The 20,165-nt window shown below is 39.0% G+C and overlaps 1 protein-coding gene across 2 annotated transcripts in view; it reads left to right on the top strand.

Annotated features, from left to right (window-relative positions):
* The window catches only part of LOC124161181 (diacylglycerol kinase delta), a 444,246-nt gene that overhangs the window by 408,539 nt on the left and 15,542 nt on the right, over positions 1-20,165 (top strand). For both annotated transcript variants that reach the window (XM_046537414.1, XM_046537415.1), the window contains 10 exons: positions 5,912-6,142; positions 7,612-7,879; positions 8,300-8,419; positions 10,747-11,013; positions 12,826-13,170; positions 13,809-14,442; positions 15,328-15,567; positions 17,583-17,715; positions 18,612-18,780; positions 20,048-20,148. In XM_046537414.1, coding sequence (XP_046393370.1) covers positions 5,912-6,142; positions 7,612-7,879; positions 8,300-8,419; positions 10,747-11,013; positions 12,826-13,170; positions 13,809-14,442; positions 15,328-15,567; positions 17,583-17,715; positions 18,612-18,780; positions 20,048-20,148 — 2,508 coding nt within the window. The remainder of the gene's footprint in view (positions 1-5,911; positions 6,143-7,611; positions 7,880-8,299; positions 8,420-10,746; positions 11,014-12,825; positions 13,171-13,808; positions 14,443-15,327; positions 15,568-17,582; positions 17,716-18,611; positions 18,781-20,047; positions 20,149-20,165) is intronic.

The raw sequence follows: 20,165 nt of genomic DNA on the forward strand, positions 1-20,165 counted from the left end.
TTTAGGGTAGGTACGTTATGAATAGTATAAATGTAACTAACCTGGTTTATCGCTACCATACTGTTTTTGTTACACCGTAACTGATGATTTTCTCTACGTCGATATTTTATCCAGCTTATTTCCTAAGTTAACGTAAAGTTTTGTCTTTCGGGCTTTTTGGTAATGATTTTCCATGTTTTCTTGTAATTATAAAGTATCAGATTATTCCCAACCTAACTGGTCCTTTTTTAATGCATGTAGCACCCTTTCTTATACTCCAATGCGCGTATAAACCCTTTTTTCTGTCTGTTTTCTCTGTATTCAGTCGAAGGACCAAAATTTGACAGCTTTTTCCCTTAACTGTTCTCTTTACATCGTATGGTTTTAATCTGCGAGTACCGCATCCCGCAGAATTGTTCCAACGATATCATTGCCAGAAAACGACTCTGGATGAAAGTAGTTACGTAATTACACCCGCGGAAGCCTAATTATAAAACCTCATTGTTTTTTTAAATATATTTATTTATATTATTAAATAAATTTAAATAATGAATTATCTATAGTATTATTTTTCATCATTTTATGGCTAAAAACTTTGCTTTCTCTCGGCACAATCTCAAGTGAAAATATAATACTGACTGCACCTTTGTACATACGTCAGATTGCAAAACGACGTGCCCCGTATAAAACGGCCTCAAGATTAGTGTGACGCAGCTCTCCACTCAATCCTCCTATCGGTTAATCTTTTGACACCAACTTATTTATCTCATACTTGGCTTTCCTATGCTGTTCTTCCCTTTCACCTGTTCTTCAACGAAAATTTTCACCAGGACACGGAATCTTATGATGTGGCCGATATTTTCCCGTCTTTTACTCGAGGTTTTCAAAAGAATTCTTTTCTCTACTGCTCTTATAAAAACTTACGCATTACTCGCATAATCTAAATTAAGAAATACGACAAGTTACCTACTGGTATAGCCCAGAATCTTTGGCGGATTTAGGAGGGGAACGGGGGCCCGTGCCCCCCCCCCCCAAGACGCTTAAAAATTTGACAAAACATTTTATACCGTTATCATTACGTACATTTTGTTTTGTGCATTACACAGCTTCGATAATTTAATTTCGCAATAATAACATTCATGTTAAATAAAGAGAATATTTCGTACAGTAATTGTTGTGTCTTTTTTTTAACCTCAAGCATGAGAAGATCGTTTGCCATGTGCACCCCAGAAAAAAAATCCTGCCCAGAATAGTAATACAATGCGTGAAAAGACACGTATATTTGTACCTAAAGATTTTGATTGACACATCCTTTTCGGAAAAAAAACACACAACAGGAAAACACGCACAAAAGAAGGGGGAGTAAAAAAACCTGCAAAAATCTGCTAAGATAGTGATAATTTGTTCGTGGATACATATAAAAAAGAAAAAACTTCACTTGCAGAATCAGGGTTAATAAATAAAGAAATAATAAATTAAGTTCCGTATGGATTACTCAATGAATCATACGCGAGGGCGTGCCAGCGGCGTGCCGCGGCGTACGATCATATTTCGTCATTTATATCATTATGCGTACACACTTAAATATAAAAGATCACGGGTTGTCCTTTTTTTAAATGGGTTAACCTAAGTTTACACCGACTTTAGCCCTTCATATCATTAAAGATCCATTATCTTAAGTTACTTCTAAGGAATAGATATTATAATGCGGAGATACAGAGGGGCAAATCAAATGGGCCGAAGTCGTCCAAATGAATTTGACAATTATTCCTGAAGCGTCCTAAGAGGCATGATAGCCTCTCGTTATCGAGGTTACATTCTGCATTGGGGCCAAACCAATGTATATACTTGCTAATGATATCCATCCCTCTGGGCCAAATAAAAGGGAGGGGCTTGGCATTACTCGGTGAATGTTGAATATGCAGCATCGTATAAAATTAGCAAAGCAAGCAAGATAAAAGTTCTTTTCAAGGCAAACGATAAAACACATAAAGGTGATGCCATACATTGAAAATATTAAATCACTGTATAAAAAATAACTTCTATATTTCAGTTAGCCCCAAACTCTGAGGCACATTCTGTACCATTTTCTAATAATATTAATGACTCATAACCATTACATATAAATACTGTAACCGTTATTCCTGTTTATTCCGAACAATTTGCTTTAAAGAGGTCCGATCACTAAATTACTTTGAAAACGACACCTGCTGATAAGCCTTAAATGACTCAGTGCGGCCATCATGATCCATTTATTATTGTAATATTGCTATGACTTTGTATAAATTGTTGTTCTTGTTTTTCTTTTATTGGTACAAAAAAGTATTATCATTATAATTTTTTTAAACATATAACATTTGTGCATAGTCAAATTTCACATTACTTTGCTCTTTTGGTAAAAATTCACATTACGATGTTATTTATACAATTAAAAAAATATGTGTATTATAATTATTATTATTATTATTATAAAAAAATTTAAAGCCGAAAGGGGCTTAAAGAATGGTCAAAATATATTTTCGATTCAATGCATCTCTAAACTATTTTGATACCGCAGAGAGTCTGAGATATGATTAAAATGTAAATACTGAAATTTGCAGTGCTAATTTTACAAATGAGACGAAAGAAAAATGACAATACGTGATAACGAAAGCCCTTCAGAGGAAGAATTTGTGATTGATAAAAGACATTGGCCCGGTTTTTTACATGAAAAGCATCAAATGAAAGAAATCAGCTTCATATGGACACTTTTTCGAATTCCTTTCTTCGAAATGGGTTTCAAATGAACCCATTGTGCACACTTGGAAGGGAATTAGTAAAAAAAAAAACTTTTTTTCGCGGCACCAAAGAGGGAATTTCAGTCCAATCACGAACTGGGCACATAAAAAAATAAGAGGGAGATCCGATTTGCGCGACGCGTTTTTGATCATCCGATTCAGTGAACGTAATTGAATGTCCTGCATTGGGATTTATTGAATTTCGATCGCTGACGTCGAAGAGAGCCTTAGCTTAACAGCGACGAAAATGATTCATTCGATGGATTCGACTATTTGCGTAGGCTCTTGAAGGTTCTGGACTAATCACATCACACCGAGAAATTTAATTATAATACTGTGCGCTGAGTGAATCGAATATTGAAAGAGGAAATGGTATTTTTTTAAATATTGTTGTATCATTGGGTTTCCGGTGTTAAAAAAACCCACCCACTCATTGTAATGCAATTCTAATATCCGTATAATCCAGCTCATAATTTTTCCCTTTCCCGAGCTAATTCATACAGGTTCATGAGATATTTCTTCCTTGTGTCCTTCTTTCAATTTTTGCCCACATTACATTTTTTCGCAATTACTGTGTCTCATCACGTGGTCTATTCATCTGGTCCTTCTCTGGCGAATGGTTCAAAGTTGCCTTTATTGAAAAGAATTAAAAAGCTATGGCACTTTTTTCACAGAATTGATTGAAGTCGACCGATTTCGCCGACATATTAAGGTACAGATTATGTAATTTTGGTGGTTATTTTGTTCTTTATTTGGTTGTTATTACGCTTTGGTAGGGGAGGGTTGCGGAGGGGATAGGATAATGGGTGCTTAAAGAATTTCTGGGAAGAACAACCAAATAAACAACAAAATAACAACCAAAATAATTAACTCTGTACCTGAAGATGTCGCCTTTGCGACAAAACCGGTCGACTTAAATAACTTCTGTGAAAAAAGTACCATGCCTTATTAATTCTTTTGTACGGATTTTCACTAAGTAAAGCCTGAAACCATTGTATTTCCCCTTATTACCCCTTTCTCGGGTACACCTCGCTTTTCTTCCGACCTGTCCATTTGATCATCACCCGCTATCAGTATCAGTGGTCTCTAAGGCTTCTTTTCTGGCCAGATTTTCAAATGGTCGTTTCTGATATATATTGCCCCTTTTCACACGAATGTTTTCGCGAATTATGTCATTCTCTCTTCTCTGATGCTTTGGAAGCTGAGTGGGAGCTTTTTTTGTGTCATAATTGCCATGGGCTATGAGACGCTTTATGTCTAAATTGAACAGCCATGATAGTCAGTATTATATTTTCAGTGCTAACCTAATGATACGCGTAATGATATTATAGAGTCAATACGCAGGTTAGCACTGAAAACATTAGTTGAAATCGAGAATGCGAGCTCAAAATTAGAGCAGGAGCTATTTTGCCATCTCGCGTACGTGCATTCTGGCATGCGTTCGAGCAATTCACCGCTTTATTCGACGCAATTTTGATTGCGTCTTCGTGCATAGGTCATATTGCGCTGTGACGTGCCCCGCGCAAAATGGCCTTCGGGATTTGTAACTGTTGATGATGACATAATTCTCCGTATCACTATGATCTTAAATGCGATAAATATATTTTATCTGTTACTGTATTTATAAATTTTCATCTAGATATTATTTTAATTTACTTTCTAAATTTTTGTAATCATTTAGTATTAGTTCAACGAAGAGGGTACGGATGGAAGAATTGACTCTTCTTAGTCTCAATCCTGCGCCAATAAAGACGTTTTAAGTTTTCTTCGCAGTGAATGGACCAGATAAAGTTCAATTATGTTTTGTTCAGTTATTGTATGGAAAGGAATCGTCGAGCAATGTGACAGGTGTCCAGGATGACTGATTTATTGTATTTTTGGTAGTATTATTTCCAGGCTAAGTTTTTTTTTTAAATTGATGTAGCGCTTCACATGGTGTCATTCTTGTTTTTGTTATTGGTATTGGGCATACATCTAATAACTGCATTTTCCACACAATTTTTTTTGTTATTACGGGGGTGGGAGCGGACAGGCCTCTTTGGATCCCTGTTTTGTACCTTCTGTTTTCAGATAAGTCTAATTGGATACCCGATAATACGAATATTACATTAGAGGATTCTCAAGTCAGCCCCTAGATTTATAGCGCGCATTAAAATTAGATTTCAAAATCGCCTCTCGCGGTGCTTCTAGTCGTCTACATCCACTTTTGAGGACAGTGTACCATTAAATCAAGTGAACCACGCATTTTATGCATTCGAGGCGATTTTTTATTCAAAAAAGACCACTTCAACTACGGCTAATCGCGAAAGGCACTCTGAAAGAGAGATAGATACAGCTGCCTAGTGACGCTGCCGAATAAAATGCGCGCGAAACGGCAACAGATGTAACGCCTAACCGCCATGTTCACGATTACGTTAGAGGATTCTCTATTCCAAGGGGACTGCATAGAGATGGTCTAATTTTATCCCATGCAAGGCTGATTTCTGTTGCCACTTCGGTCGCATTTTAATCGGCTTTCAAAAATGATCGCGGCGCGGTGATGAGTGCAATGCGATCCACTATTTTCCAATAATTTGCAATAAGGACTTTGCAATAGCGAGGAATAGCATGAATTTGATAAATCACATCATCATGAAGGCAAATTTCGGCTGAAACCCCTAATTATACATTTTTTCCCCTTGAAACTCGGATCAATTTGTCCGTCAGCGACGCGAGTGACGACTTCTGTAAACCTATTTAAACGCGCTGTGGTTGACAACGCATTCAGAGGCCGTCTTGAGGATCCTCTTTTGAAATATCCGTGCTCAAGTCACCCGCTAGTATTGTTGTCGAGGTATTACAATCATATTTCAAATCTCGGCGCTACCAGTCAACCATATCCACTTTTCAAGAGAAATACTTGGTAGCAATATGTAGCTGAGCCAATAAATCATATAAAACACACATTTAACGCATGCTAGACGATTGTCAGTTATATCTCCCCTTCCACTTCGATTAGTGGTGAAAGTCACACCGAAAGCGAGATACAGTGGCGCCGCCGAATAATATGCGCGCGAAACGGTAGCAGATGTAACGCTTAACCGCCATGTTCGTGAGCCTCCTACAATGGAGTCCCTTGCCCGATATATCCCCTTTTTTCTCTCTCTTGTCGGCAGGTGGAGTATAATGACGTTTGAGCGTCCGCTGGCCATGACGATGACCGCGCGCAAGATGGGCAAGGAGCTGGAGGGTGATGGGGCGGCAGCCGCGCTGCTGGGCGGTGGGCAGCGGGAGCTGGAGGGAGGGTGGGACTCGGAGGGCCCGATGGCCGCCTATGAGTCCGTCGCCGACCACCTCGCGCAGATTTTGCAGTCGGACACGCGGGCCGTGGCTACTGCCTCTGCCAAGTGAGTACCCAGTCACGTTGGGCTCTCTAACTTTGAAACTCTCGTAAGATACCTTTTTTACGTATATTTTATTGATTTCTTACTTATTAAGTATTTTGTAGGGCACTATTAATTTTACATTCTCGTATGCAGTGGCGTAACTATGGGGGGGTGAGGTGAAAGATCACCCTCCAAAGCCTCAGAGAATAAAAAAAAAACATTTAAAACTATTGTCCAGTTTTGACATATAATTACTACATATGCTTAAAGTTAAATTTTTAGCGCCAAAATGATGTAAAATGTATTTCCAGGCATTTCATTTTTCATGAATTTTACCAGATTTTGCATGGGGGGGTCGTCAATACTTAATAGGTCACAAATCAATAGGAATTACGTAAAGGATAAATACGACCAGTGGCGTAACTAGGAATATGCCTTAGGGGAGTTGACGACCCCCCCATGCAATATATACCCTTTTTACGTAAATTGTACTGATTTCTTGCCTTTTAAGTATTCTGTAGAGCTGTGTAGCTTTCACATTCTAGTATGATACCCTTTTACGTAATTCCTATTGATTTGTGACCTATTAAGTATTTAAATAAATTCTTCTCGGGTTTCCTACCGGGATAGGGTTTTCATGTTTTAGGCCAACGCGTTTCGTTGGGAGACTTTCCCAACATCTTAAGGGCTAATGTTGAGAAAGTCTCCAACTAAACATGCAAACCCTAACCCGGTTTGAAAACCAAGAGAAATTCATTCAAGTCATTCGCCGAGAAAAACCTAGATTCTTCCCCTTTTAAGTATGCATTTATTTATTTTCCGAGATGTACAAAAATGAAGTTATAATGAAGAAGAAATGTCATTAGCAGCTAAAAGGGGTGTTCGTTAGTGTGGTGTTCAGATAATTGGCTTCCCAACCTTTGGGTCTGGGTTCAAATCCCGGCGGTAGTGGATTTTTCTTCACATAATGCCCGATCCCTGTTGAGTGCTTTGTGGAGGGCAGTGGCACAGCAAGGGGGGTTTTAGGGGATAAAGCCCCACCCAAAGCTCAGAGAAATTTTTCAGTTTGAACCGTTTTACTTAATTTTATTAATGTTACTTATAAAATAGAGTAAGTATTAATAAAATAACCCTCAGAAGGCCTTAAAAATCACCATTTTTAAACATGTTTCTTAAAAAAATTTCTGGGGGAGTGCCTCCGCACCTCTCCCTAACCCTGGCGGGTATTCCATACCCCCACACCCTCCAGTATTAGTTACGCCTAAAACCTTAATTCCTAGCTCCCTGGTGGAGGGCACTTTATGAAAACACTTAAAGAGTTAAACACAAGGTTTCAGTAATTCATAAGAAGGTAGTAGGGATCTGGTGGCAGAGATTTTTCATAGGCTGCTGGATCTCTGCTTTAGTGCCATAAGGAGGCCACTTCAATTGTATTATTCCGTCCGTCAGACGAGATGTTAAGCCGTGGTCCCCTTCTATTCTATTTCCAGAATGTTATGTGATACGGTGAAGCATTTCACCGAAAAAATGGCCGAATTCAGCCTGAAAATGGAGGAAGACCGGAGAAAAGCGAAGGATTTGGAGGTGAGTTCGGCCGAAAGCAGTCAAATGCACCTCGCCCAACAGTGCCAAGTGCTCAACGAGAAACTGCAGCTTCTGTTGCAAGCACTTGGCACGACGGAGAACAATGGAGGCGAGAAAACAGCCGCCTCATCACCACCTGAAACGTCGGATGCCGAAACACCTCCAGCCAAAGAGGTTTGTATGCCTGAAAAATGAAGTATTTAATGCATTGTGTTCAAGTTAATTTTTATCATAAATTTTAAGAATACTGTTTTTGTATTCCCCTGTTTTCCAACGGCTAGCATTTTCTTATACAATTCTCTCCACTCCCAAAATTACCCCATACTTACAACCGGGATTGATGATATATTTATTAATGCTGCTATTATATGAGGCAGTTAATTTATTCTTCATCCCATTCTGTGATTTATATGCTCATTTTTTCCACAGGATGTTATTTAATGCTTCGGAGTCGGTGGTGGCCATCGAAATTTAGAATTATCATAATATCCTGCTAAATGTATTCTCTTTAGTTATTTGGTTGACTGTTTCACCCGAATGGAAAACAAGTTGTAACGGACTGAACTTACACGCAGATTTATCTTTTATTTCCAGAATAACGGAGCAGAAGAAGAAAGGAAAAATAGCATAGAGAAGCAGGAGAAGGAAATGACTAACATCATTCAGAGGACTAGCAGTCAAGAATTATCGCGGAAAACAGAGAAGGTAGACAAGGTACGTGAACTCCGTAATGGAAAAAGTTACCGACTTTTTCGTAGCAAACTCTTGTGTTTTGTCTATTCCAAGGTGCTCAATATATTTCAATGTCTCACTAACGGCGAGAAATCCTCCCTTTCAAAATCTTCCAAAGCTATTCGAGCCCTGGGGACTAGTCGTGCTCATCATATTGAGGTCCCTTTTCCTTTGGCACTCCTATCTCTCGCGAAATGTGCCATGAGCGTACTGTTGATGATGACGTCATTCCCTGTATCACTATGGTCTTAAATGCGATGAATACATTGCGTGCCAAGAGTGCTCCTCCTGCAATGCTACTCTTAAATGCTGATAGTTAATTAATCATTCAATAGTTAATATTTATTTTATTTTAACAATAACTATTTTCTTTAAATTGTAAAAATTACCTCACATTACCAAAAATTTGTCTAGTAACATTAAAAAGGTGAAACCACATATATTAAGATTTCCTTACGTTTTTAAATATATACCTTTAGTTGTTTTTGAGACCTAATTTTTTTTCCTAACCTACTGAAAAAATGACTCGGTACTTTTAGCATAGTGCCTGGAAAATCGGTTGGCAATCATAGGGTTGAATTTAGTAGCCCTTCCCAGACTCCAGCCTTGTCTGGGCACGCACGGTAAATAATTCCGTTATTTTTTGTGGTATCGTATATGGAATATATATATTCAGCGCATAGGTTTTCGAGATATGCTCCATGTGTGTCCATCTTTGTAGACCACAGTTTCGCCGGCATTTCAGCTGACTTCTTCAGGTCGATTAAGTGACACTATATAGACTCTTCAGTGGCGATTAATAGGTACGTTTGGAATATTTTTTCTGGGGCTCAAAAAATGTAAGTTTTCAAGTACAAAAATTTAAGTTTTTTTGTGTAAGTGAATTACGATAAATTCAATTTAGGACACTCGATGATATTTTATTATTAAAATAAATTTTACTTTTAAAAGATCAGGAAAATGCAGCATTGGTAATCAGTGTAGAGGAAGTACCGCGATGTTTTCTAAATATTTTCCTCATTGGAGGGGAGGAGGCTCCTGCGCCTCCCTTTACATTAGTCCTCGACTTGTCGGCCAGCCTCTAAAGCAGAAGCCCTCGGGGTCAGAAGAATTCGAATCCCCCCTTCTCATGCGATCGTATCAAGGTACGTTCGTACACCTCGTATACCTCGAGATAAGTTCCGTTTTGAAATAAAAAAGAATGAGTACAGGTGCTTTAAATAAATTTATTGCACAAAACTCTGCCACTCTTACACTATATTTCGACGTAGATCCCGTGATTTTCCAGGCATTTTTCATAGCGTGGCACAAGTTTTTGTATACCCTCTTCGTATAATGTTGCCTCCTGTGTAGCCGTCCATGCAGAAACATGTTCTTTTAGCTCTTAGTCGCTGTCATAACGCTGATCGTCAAGAAAATACTTCAGATGCAGAAACAAGTGATAGTCGCTTGGAGCGAGATCGGGGCTATATGGAAGGTGGTCAAAAACATTCCCTCCGAAAGCCCTGTTGGAGTCTTTTTTTCACATTCGCATTGTGTGGTCGGGCATTGTTGTGAACGAAAACCACGACTTTTCATGAGCATTCCTTGGCATTTGTTCTGAATTACGCGGCGCAGTTTCTTAAGCGTCTCGCAATAAACGCCTTTATCGATTAAATATGATTTGATGCTTTCCCGGCGAATAATGTGGGTAAGCTCTTCTCGGGATCGCCACCGGGTCAGGAACTGCATAACTGCCGACGTTTCGTTGTCCGACTCGGTCATCGTCCCCAGGGCTGTGAATGTCGAGTGAGAATTTTAACTTGCTTATATACAGTCACTCTGGTGGTCAGGTGACTGCTGATTGGCTGTCGTCAGCGTCACGCTCTGCTTGGCTGGCGTGATGGTTTTGCCTAGCCTTTTGGATAGTCTTGAGTACAGGTTTCCAAGTGTTGCTCAATGCATATCCGGAATCACGAATCCGGAAAGCGCGAAATCTTTCTCTTCTCGGAATTCCCACCCGGTTAATTTTTCCATAACGGCCTACGTTTCAAGCTCCGACTCGGGGCTTATCCTCAGGGCTGAATGTTGTTTTTGTTAAACAAATAAAAAAACAAACAAAAAACAACATTTAGCCCTGATGATGAGCCCCGAGTCGGAGTTTGAAACACTGGCCGTTGTGGATGAATTAACCCGGTGGGAATCCCGAGAAGAGTTTAACCATCTTTATTGATTGTTTCACTGCGAGCTGACTATCACTGACACAATCAGTAATAGTCAGCTCTTATAAGCCCCTAGTTCTAACTCATTGTTGTCTTGCTTTGCCGCAGAAAAAGGAGAAGGCGAAGCAGGACTTCATCTTATCCAGGGCAGACAGTTTGAAGAAGGCGTTTCGTCGTATAGTGGAGGAGACGGGTGGTCGCATGGACTCTGACGGGAAGCGCAGGATCGCGAGGCGGAAGTCGGGCCACGTGGAGGCGAGCAGAAGGTGCAGTGCTGTGGAGGAGATGGAGAAGATCCGGAGGAGCAGCGCCGTCGAGATGACCGAGGAGCTGAAGAGGAGGGCGGAGCTGCACCGCAAGGAAATCTCCCTCAAGGTACGATGTCTGCATAGCCACCTCAGTTGGAGCGTCGGGAGCGGTGGCGTCATAGGCAGATCTAGGGAGGGGGGCACGGGGGCATGTGCCCCCCGGACCCTTAAAAAATTTGCAACATTTTTAATACGGTCCCATTATCATTGCGTTCGTTTTGTATTACGACGTATACTTGTGCCCCCCCCCCCCCCCAGAACAAAATCCTGGATACGGCCTTGCTTGTGCCCCCCCCAGAGAGAAATCCTGGATCCGCCCCTGGGTGGCGTAGCCAGGAATTTTGTTCGGGGGGGTCCAAACCCTGGGAGGAAAATTTTTGAAAAACAGGGTACTGAGTATATAGGGTTTCAAACTAATTTGAACACTTTTCATAATCGAAAAAACTTAATTTTTTCAAAGAAATCTTGTGCAAACTCGTGGTTTTTCCATATTTGGTTTTCTTTTGTGATGCAAAGTAAGTATGCTTTTATACTTCGAGGGGGGGGGGGGGTTAGCCGTGCAGCCGTCAAGGGAACGCAAGATGTAAAATACAAGATGTGGACCCATGTCATTTCAACGTCGCATTTATGAAAGTCCATTATGGTTGTGGGAAAAAGGAGCCCCTTTACCGGTCTTGGTGTGAAGTTGGCAACCCGCAATACTCAATCGAATTTGTCCTTTATCTCTATTTTGAATAACGCGAAGTATTCGTTTCCTTTAGTGGATTCCAATGGTGTCATGGTGCCGGAACGTGCCAGTACGCTCTTCCGGCACTGGTCAACAAAAGATATAATATTCAAATAATACTTTTATCAATTTTGTTGCCTCGAAATTTCTAGCATATACATTCGTTACCATAACAAAAAAGTTGTAGTAAAATGTAAACCATAACTTCTAATGAAAAAACGCGCAGATTAATATTTCTCTAGTAAAATAACCTAAAGAAAGTGCGTTCTGGCACTGCTAATTTTGCCATGCCATCACTTGTGGATTCATTAGAAGACATGGGCGAAATTGTCAAAATAAATCAAAGAGATGGGGATTAATTATATCGCATAAAGCTCTGAAATTACGGAAATGAAAATAAGTGGAAATTGACTAGTTAGTGGTGGCATATTTCGAGTATTCTGAGCCATTTTGTCTTTTCTCGTCGGTTTTTGCTGTACCTTAATTCTGATTCATTGACAGAAGAAAATGCATTCTTAGGGTTTCTTAAAGTAAATATAAATAAAAATACGAATATATAGTAAGGGTTGACTCCAAAATTATTCTTTGATTAGCGCTGTACTAAGTAATTCATTAAAATTTACTCAAAACGTTATGGAGTATTGAATATCTAGTGGAGTTCAAATGACTGTATTAATCATAACTCATGTCTCTTTACCCAAGTACATGGTCATTTTTGCTGAGAAAAATAAATTATTAATTTTTTATTTTCCATTGAAATTTATAAAGTTTAAGGCACAATGTCTGACGTAAATTTGAATCGATTATTTTTTTAATTGCATCTGAAATATCATTACAAATTGGCAAGTTTTCTGATTATAACTATGTATATGTAATTCATCTATGAATATCTATAGCAGACTTCACAAAATATAACACAAACTACAATCACTACTTTACTCGTCAGTATACTTAACGTCACTGAAAGTGTCGCTTTGCTGTGCCATATGCTGCACTTAACCATCAGGCAAAGCAGAGCAAGGTGAGCTGAAAAAGTCTCGCAGCACCATGCCTTAGCTGGAGTGTGGCCAGCCTTACACACCAGAATATACTGTACCTTAATGTGGTGAAATAGCTCTAATGGCAATCATTTGTTATTTGAATCGATTCCAGGTCTCTGTGCCGCCTGAGACAAGCACAAGTAGTGGTCCCTCTTCCCCTCCCCCCCGACCCCGCACCCCTCCGCTCATCACTACAACGATTCCCACGCTGGCCGTGGAAAATGAGCCGATGGACGAGCCGGAGGTGAAGGTGATAGCACCTGGCGATGGCAGCGATCCAGTGAGGAGAGACAGCTCGACCAGTTTTGTTCCAATCGGCAAGAGCTTTCTTGCACCACCCTCTTTCAATGTCGAAGAGGCACCCTGTGAGCCTGGGAAATCGTCAGACAACTTCCTCGGGGTCCCTCAAGTGCAGTACCTAACACCATCAGGGATGGAGTTCCTTTCTCTACCTCAGGTGAACACTCAAACTAACCTTCGAAGAATGTATTTAAGGTGGATGATTGCATTTAAAATGAAATATTTGGTCTGTCGCATAATTGGTGATAGACACAGGTCTACATCTCCATCTAGAGCCAACCGGTGACCAATTCAGGCTGGGAAAATTTCTATTATTTGTATATTTGTTCTCTCCTTAGATGTTCTCTCCTTAGTGTATGAGAAGTAGAATGAGTAGCCTTTGTTGGTTGCGTTTGATGTTCAGGGGTTTTATTATTTTTATTATTTATCCTTATTGTGATAAAACCTGCAAAACTGTTTGCGAACCAGCAGTAGAAAAAAACTGTTAAATTTATCCATAGATCCTGATTTTTTTATCGTCTAGAATGTTTTTTTAAAGTTCTATATTAATATATATATGCTAATGGAGATTTAAAATTAGTTGAATTATGTCTGATCACGGTTCCATAGAGTTGATATGTACTTATAGGTATTTCCATTTTTTTTATTTTGCCATCAGAAGCATCCACTATGTACTAATGTAGATAGATCTCTATTTGAACTTCATTTTCCTTAGCAATACCATATATTTTGTGTGTATGACTAGCAATAATTTTTTTGATCTTGATAATTGTAAAATCAACCCCATCTTTGCAGGCAATTTCACCACTTCCCTGTATCCGAAGAGATTCCAACCGAAGCATGGGTTACGATGAGGATCTAGCGACCCTGCCAGTGCCGAGTGAATTTGCTGACACCCGAAGGAATAGTGGAAGTAGCTACTGTGGGGAACCTGAGCCGGAAGAACAACCGTCAGATCCACAGGACAACCTCGATCCCATTGAGATCCACATTCTCGGCTCGGATGGAAACTTACTGGACATTGATGACGATGAAGGTGATGAAGAAATTGCTCGCTTGGATCTTCCCGAGTTTGGCGAGGGAAGGAAACTCGGTGAAAGCATGAGCCCTTTGAGAGATAGTAGTGGAGGAGACCGTGAGCCAAGCTTCACTCTCGATATCCCGATTCGCACGATGGATGATTTTGGCGACACGGAGAAACCCAAGACAGCACCGATTGCTGTGGAGGAATCACAGGAAGTAACTCCCCCTGCAACTTGTCGTACCCCTCCGGATGTGGTCATCAGTGGGCCGTCTCCAACCACCTCGGAGGACAACATCCCGACCGAGAAGGGCGTTTGGGACGAGATGGGGCTCGGAGGGCTGGATGTGACCTTGCCCATACGAAACCTAGATCTGAGGAGACACAGCGATGATGGCATGAGGAGAGGTATAATTCATTATCAATTAGTATTGGCTAGATAGTAAAGATTAACTTGTTCACCTTGGCAGATGATATTCTATGCATGCCCTGGTGATTGGTCTATAAATATGCTCTTATTATAGTTTTTAATTGGTGAAATGAAATATAATTTGCTATTTCATCCAGTAGCTTCTTGTAAATATCTCACAGAATCTAAATAAGTGTGACTCATGGGTAAGTCATGCCACCCTTATCAACTCTATTATGAGTAGTGTATGTGAGATTCCTTGGCATTGAATTAAAAAAGAAATACCGTAATGGGCTGAGTGTAAGATACCTGCTTGCTTTTTAAAATCCAAAAGCTAAAAATTAGTTTTGAATAGCACTCAACAAGAGTAATTAATGGTAAAAGGCTTTAAATTTTGTTGTGCTAACTTCTTGGAGTTCATAAAATTTCCTGCAAACCTCTAGACTACCTATAAAGCATGTCATCTGAACAGATAGCCTCTAACTGTGTCTATGTTTAGTCCATATGTACAATGGTATTATGTAGTAACAGTGCATGAATGATATTTTCCAGTTTAAATGCAATTATTTTCAAAAGTAGACAGCCTCCTGTTATGCACTGTGGAATGTCTGTACATATTTGGTTGCTTTGTATTGATATGCAACTCTTATGTCATAAATCATATGTTTCATAAAATTCAGTGTAAATTTGGGTGGAATATCTCTCATTGTAATGGATGGCTGATAAAATATTGTCTCATTTGTAAATCAAGTAAAATATTCTAAAAACCGAGACACTTGTCAGAGGCTGGTCCATCAAGTTTCTTCAAATACTAAGAATTCAATTTTCAATAAATTTTTTTAAGTTGAGAGTGCCTGAGTGTTAATCTGTTTGACCTCTCGCAGCTGCAACTAGAAGAATATCAAGCGGATGCTTGCTAAAGGCTTCCGATGCCGCTCTCTTTGCCGCCTCTGCTCCAAGCATGTCTTCTCTTGAGATAGGTACGGGAGAGAGGTCTCTTGAGGAAATTGCTAGGAGGCGAAGCATGGAGGTGACGTCTGCCCGAAAAATTGACCCTAAGAGCAAGCTCGTGAAGAAGAAGCTTCCAATCATCAATCCACTTGTGAGGCTTCCCATGTGGCCAAGTGAGTAAAATAATGATGATAATAATAAATAAATAAATAATAATAATACACCAGCAAAATGGAAAAGTATGAAGAACTTAAAAATGAAATTAAGAGATTGTGGAAATCAGATAAAGTACACATAATACCCATCATTATCTCCGCCACAGGAGTAGTGCCTCATTCACTCCATCAAGGTCTTCAAACTATTGCACTGCCGAAAAACTTGTTTATTACCATACAAAAAGCAGCAATTTTAAATACTTGCCTGATTGTCAGAAAATTTTTCAAAACAGAGTAAAGAGACGAGAGTACTTGGTGATACCAGTACCTCACCTAAAACCAGCAAAAATGCTGTGAAAATATATAAAAAATAATAATAATAATAATTCTTTATTCACTGTTAGGAAGAGTATTGCATAGTTTCATCACAAGGGATACAAATGAGACAATTTTCCAAAATTACCTACTCAAATTCAGTTGTTACATAAAACATAGAAAACACATAAGATAGATACATACATGGAGACATGGTTGTACCTAGCGAGGGGCAGGAGGGAGCAGCTGTCACCCCCCCCCCCAAAAAAAGCAAAAATTACAAAATTCTTTAAGGAAAATAATATTTTTTCAAGCAAATAATTTTAAAAACTAATAAAGAGCTGTTACAGTTTCCTTAAAATTTTGATTTCATTCACCTCTTCCATGCTTAAATCTTAACTACAACTTGAACAACCATGGCTTGCCCCCTTATACATACCCCCCCCCCCTAGTTTTGATCCTGGGTATGCCCTTGCATGGAGACATTATTGTTAAAACAAATTCATCCGGTAACAGTGAGTTCTGGACTCTTCCTGGCATAGTGCATGTAATTCATCCACTGAGTGGACACCAGAATAGATAATATGGGGAAACTAAAGTGTATGGAGAGAACAATTTAAAAAATTTGGCAAATATAATTATTTATAATTTATTTCACAAATCTATTGAAACTTTTAAACTCAGTTGCTGTGAAGATGCTGGCTGTTTACCTTCTTATGCATGTAATCTTTGCTGGAAAACCTTTCTTGTCTCATTGAAAGCAAAATTATGTATGTAGTATTAATTTTGAGATTTTATTAGCAGGTAGTGTGTGACTTTCAAGTTTTCCCTAAGATAAGTTTCTATGAACCTAAACTCAAGTGATTAACCACTGTTTCTATCTTTTTAATTTTGGAACACAGATCATTCATTTAGATAAACTCAACTCTAATCATGTATGTGTCGAGGATAACTTTTGGAATCCAAGTCCTATTGCTGTTTAAAACAGTTGTAAAACTTAGCTTTCCTTTATAAAACTTTCTTTGAAAAGTATTCTGAATGATTACCATTATGTATTAACATTATTGATAATAGTATGAAATAATATTGTGGATGAAAATCATAATTGTTATCACTGGCACAGCAAGGGAGGGTTAAACTCCCCCCACCTCTAGAGCCCAGAGAAATTTTTAAATGAAATCCATTTTCTTAATTGGATAAATATTACTTATAGGACAGTGTGATAATTAATAACACATCCCTTAGAAGGTCGTAGAACTCGCCATTTTGAACAATTTATCTTGAAAATTTTCTGGGGAAGAGCCCCCATACCTCCTGCTTACTCTGGCGGGTATTCCATACCCCCCAGCATTAGTTGCGCCTAAAACCCCCCAAGCCTTATTTTATAGCTGCATGCCTGATTGTTAGTGATGAGAAACTATGAAAATTATTTCAGAAATTAGCTTCCTATGGCCCTCTTCAAAAGTCTCTGCCCCCTGGTCATAACCTCATAACCTGAACGTAATTGATGAAGTTTATAAATTATGGCAAAGAACTTATTGGAAGAGCATATTAAGCTTCCAATATTCAAATTGCATAAATACAACTCGCTCTCATTGTGATACGTATCATTGAAATTATCCAGTGTGCAATGAAAATTTTCAAAGATTTCCTGAGACTTAGGATCTTAAAAATCTGTTATAAGTATAGCCATTGAATGCTTTTTCATTCCTTTTTAGATGTTGGTGGATTTGGAATGGGGGGTGGAAGTTCTTCCATTGGTGCAGGACTGATTAGCAAGGCATTGCTGGCCAATGCCGATGCCCTTTGTGCCGCTGCCTCCCCATTGATGGATCCTGATGACACGCTCTTGTAAGTCTAAATCATATTCTTTTGTACCTCAAATCAATTTTCTTCCAAGATTGGTGATATTAATGTTAGCTCGTTTTGTGGAAAATGTGTATTTCGTAGAATTTATTAAACTTCCTCTGGTGAAAATTTCTGCTTGAACTGTGTTCAGAGTTGACTTTGTCATATTATTTACCTTTAATTATTTTTCCCTCTGGAATCATCTACCTAATTGCCCATATTCTTTGGTTTTTACTGAATCTTCTAGTTTCAAATTGTAACTGATTTTTCGTTCTGTGTTTTGAGCATGGGTCATGATGGTCAGTGGCCCAGCGAATGGGTGTTCTGGGGGATAAAACCCCCCCAGAGCTCAGAGAAATTTTTAAGTTTAATCCATTTTACTTAATTGGATTGTTATTTAATAGAATAATGTAAGAATTAATAAAATATCCCCCAGAAAGCCATAAAACTCACCATTTTGAACCATTTATCTTAAAGTTCCCCAATTTATTAATCTCGCACCTACCACTTATCCTGGTGGGTAGTCCATACCCCGCACACCCCGGTATTAGTTGCACCTAAACCGCCCCCCCCCCCCCAGCCTTAATTCCTAGCTGCGCCCCTGATGATGGTGACCATTTGATTCCATTTCGTGGTAGCTAACTCTCATTAAATATAGTTTGTAGACAAATAGATTCTCCTAGAATTTTTTTAAATGCTAAATATAGAAATTTATCTCCTGGGATGAATCTTTGCCTCTTCCCTGATGTATGATAACTGTTATTGTTGTCCACTCATTTATTATTCTTCTTGAATGTTTTTAAGTTTGTACAATTTTGTATTTCTTTATTTTAATTTGTGTTTAAATGCTCCCTGATTTGTGACAATTGCTCTGAAAATTTCATTTTTTATTATTTTAGGGAAGGATTTTTTGAACGCTGCGTGATGAACAACTATTTTGGAATTGGAATAGATGCCAAAATTTCTCTCGATTTCCACAACAAACGAGAAGAGCATCCTAAGAAATGCCGGTCTCGGGCAAAAAACTACATGTGGTATGGAGTGCTTGGCAGCAAGGAGTGGCTACAGGTAAATATAATACATAGACAGGTTTATTGAACAGAATGTCCCTTTACTAAGAGCCCAAAGGAGTGACCAATAGATGGTTCAAAGGCAGCTCTTTACTCTTTGTCTGTCTGGTGTATATTAAGGCTGGCTACTCCTCAGTTGGGACTACTCTTTGCCAGTGGCACCAACTTCATGGGGCCTGAGGGGGCCCGAGCCCCCTCAAATATTCGTTATGGGTGTGAGGAAAAAATTTGTCAGGCTTGTCGATTTTCCCTGGAGTGTCCAGATATCAAGATTCGAGTTATCAGGGTTCTAATTTTGATCAATGAGTCCTCTAAAATGCTTAAAAAAACTTAAAACTCACTATGTACTTATAAAATTTCCTGGGGCAATATCCCCAGTTTGCCCCCCCCCCCCCCCCCCAATATTTTTTGTTAGTCAGCATCCCTGCTCTTTGCAGTGCCTAAGGATTATGCATACCACTCAATTTAAACAGGGTTTCTGAGGACCTCCTTCATAGACAAACACCCTTGAGGATCAGGCAAATGTTATCATGCTGTAGCAGCAAGTCTCCACAGACAGTGCTCCACACTTAATTAGTGGGTACTACAGCCAAATGGAAGCACTGTGCAGGGAAGAACTAGCATGGAGGACTCCTTCCCCTTGAGGAATAACGGGACCCTTGGTTGGCACCTTTTTTTCCCAAGGGTTAGAATCCCTTGGGCATTCCGTCATAGAGAATTCTAGATTTCATCTGGTCATACACCATTTCTCAGTTACACCACATTCAATTAGCATTTTTGTACTTCATTTTTTTATACTTTGGAATGTATTGTGCATTATCTGTTTTTGAGTGTTGTTTCTGGCTGTTCATATTTGTATTATCTCCCATAGAATTTGACCTCCCTTACTTTGGTTTTTCTGTATCTTAACCCAGCATTACCATGTCCACAGAGTCTTGTGGAACAACTCCCATAACCACTTCCACTTATCTAGTATTCATGCTTAAAATCTAATTTTTTTTTACTTCTCAAAATTATATCCATTTTCATTTCAAAACCTGACGAAGGAAATAAATTTCCGAAACTTCTACAAAAATTTGCATTTTAACTTTTTCAACACTAGAACAGTACTCCAAGACACTCATCTACTAGTATTAAAGAAGAAGTCAAGAAAAAGAGGGAAAAAAGCAACTCGTTTTAATTTTTGTAACATAGTAATAGCTCCAAGCTATGATAAAAAGGTTAAATTTCTCAATGCTTTATTTTATACTCTCTTTTCATTCCAGAAAACATATAAAAATCTGGAGCAAAGAGTTCAGCTAGAGTGTGATGGGCAACGAATACCTTTACCGTCTCTTCAAGGCATAGTCATTCTCAACATACCAAGGTAAGGTAGTTTAAGGA

The sequence above is a fragment of the Ischnura elegans genome, chromosome 6 (genome assembly GCF_921293095.1).
Source record: "Ischnura elegans chromosome 6, ioIscEleg1.1, whole genome shotgun sequence".
NCBI lineage: Eukaryota > Metazoa > Arthropoda > Insecta > Odonata > Coenagrionidae > Ischnura > Ischnura elegans.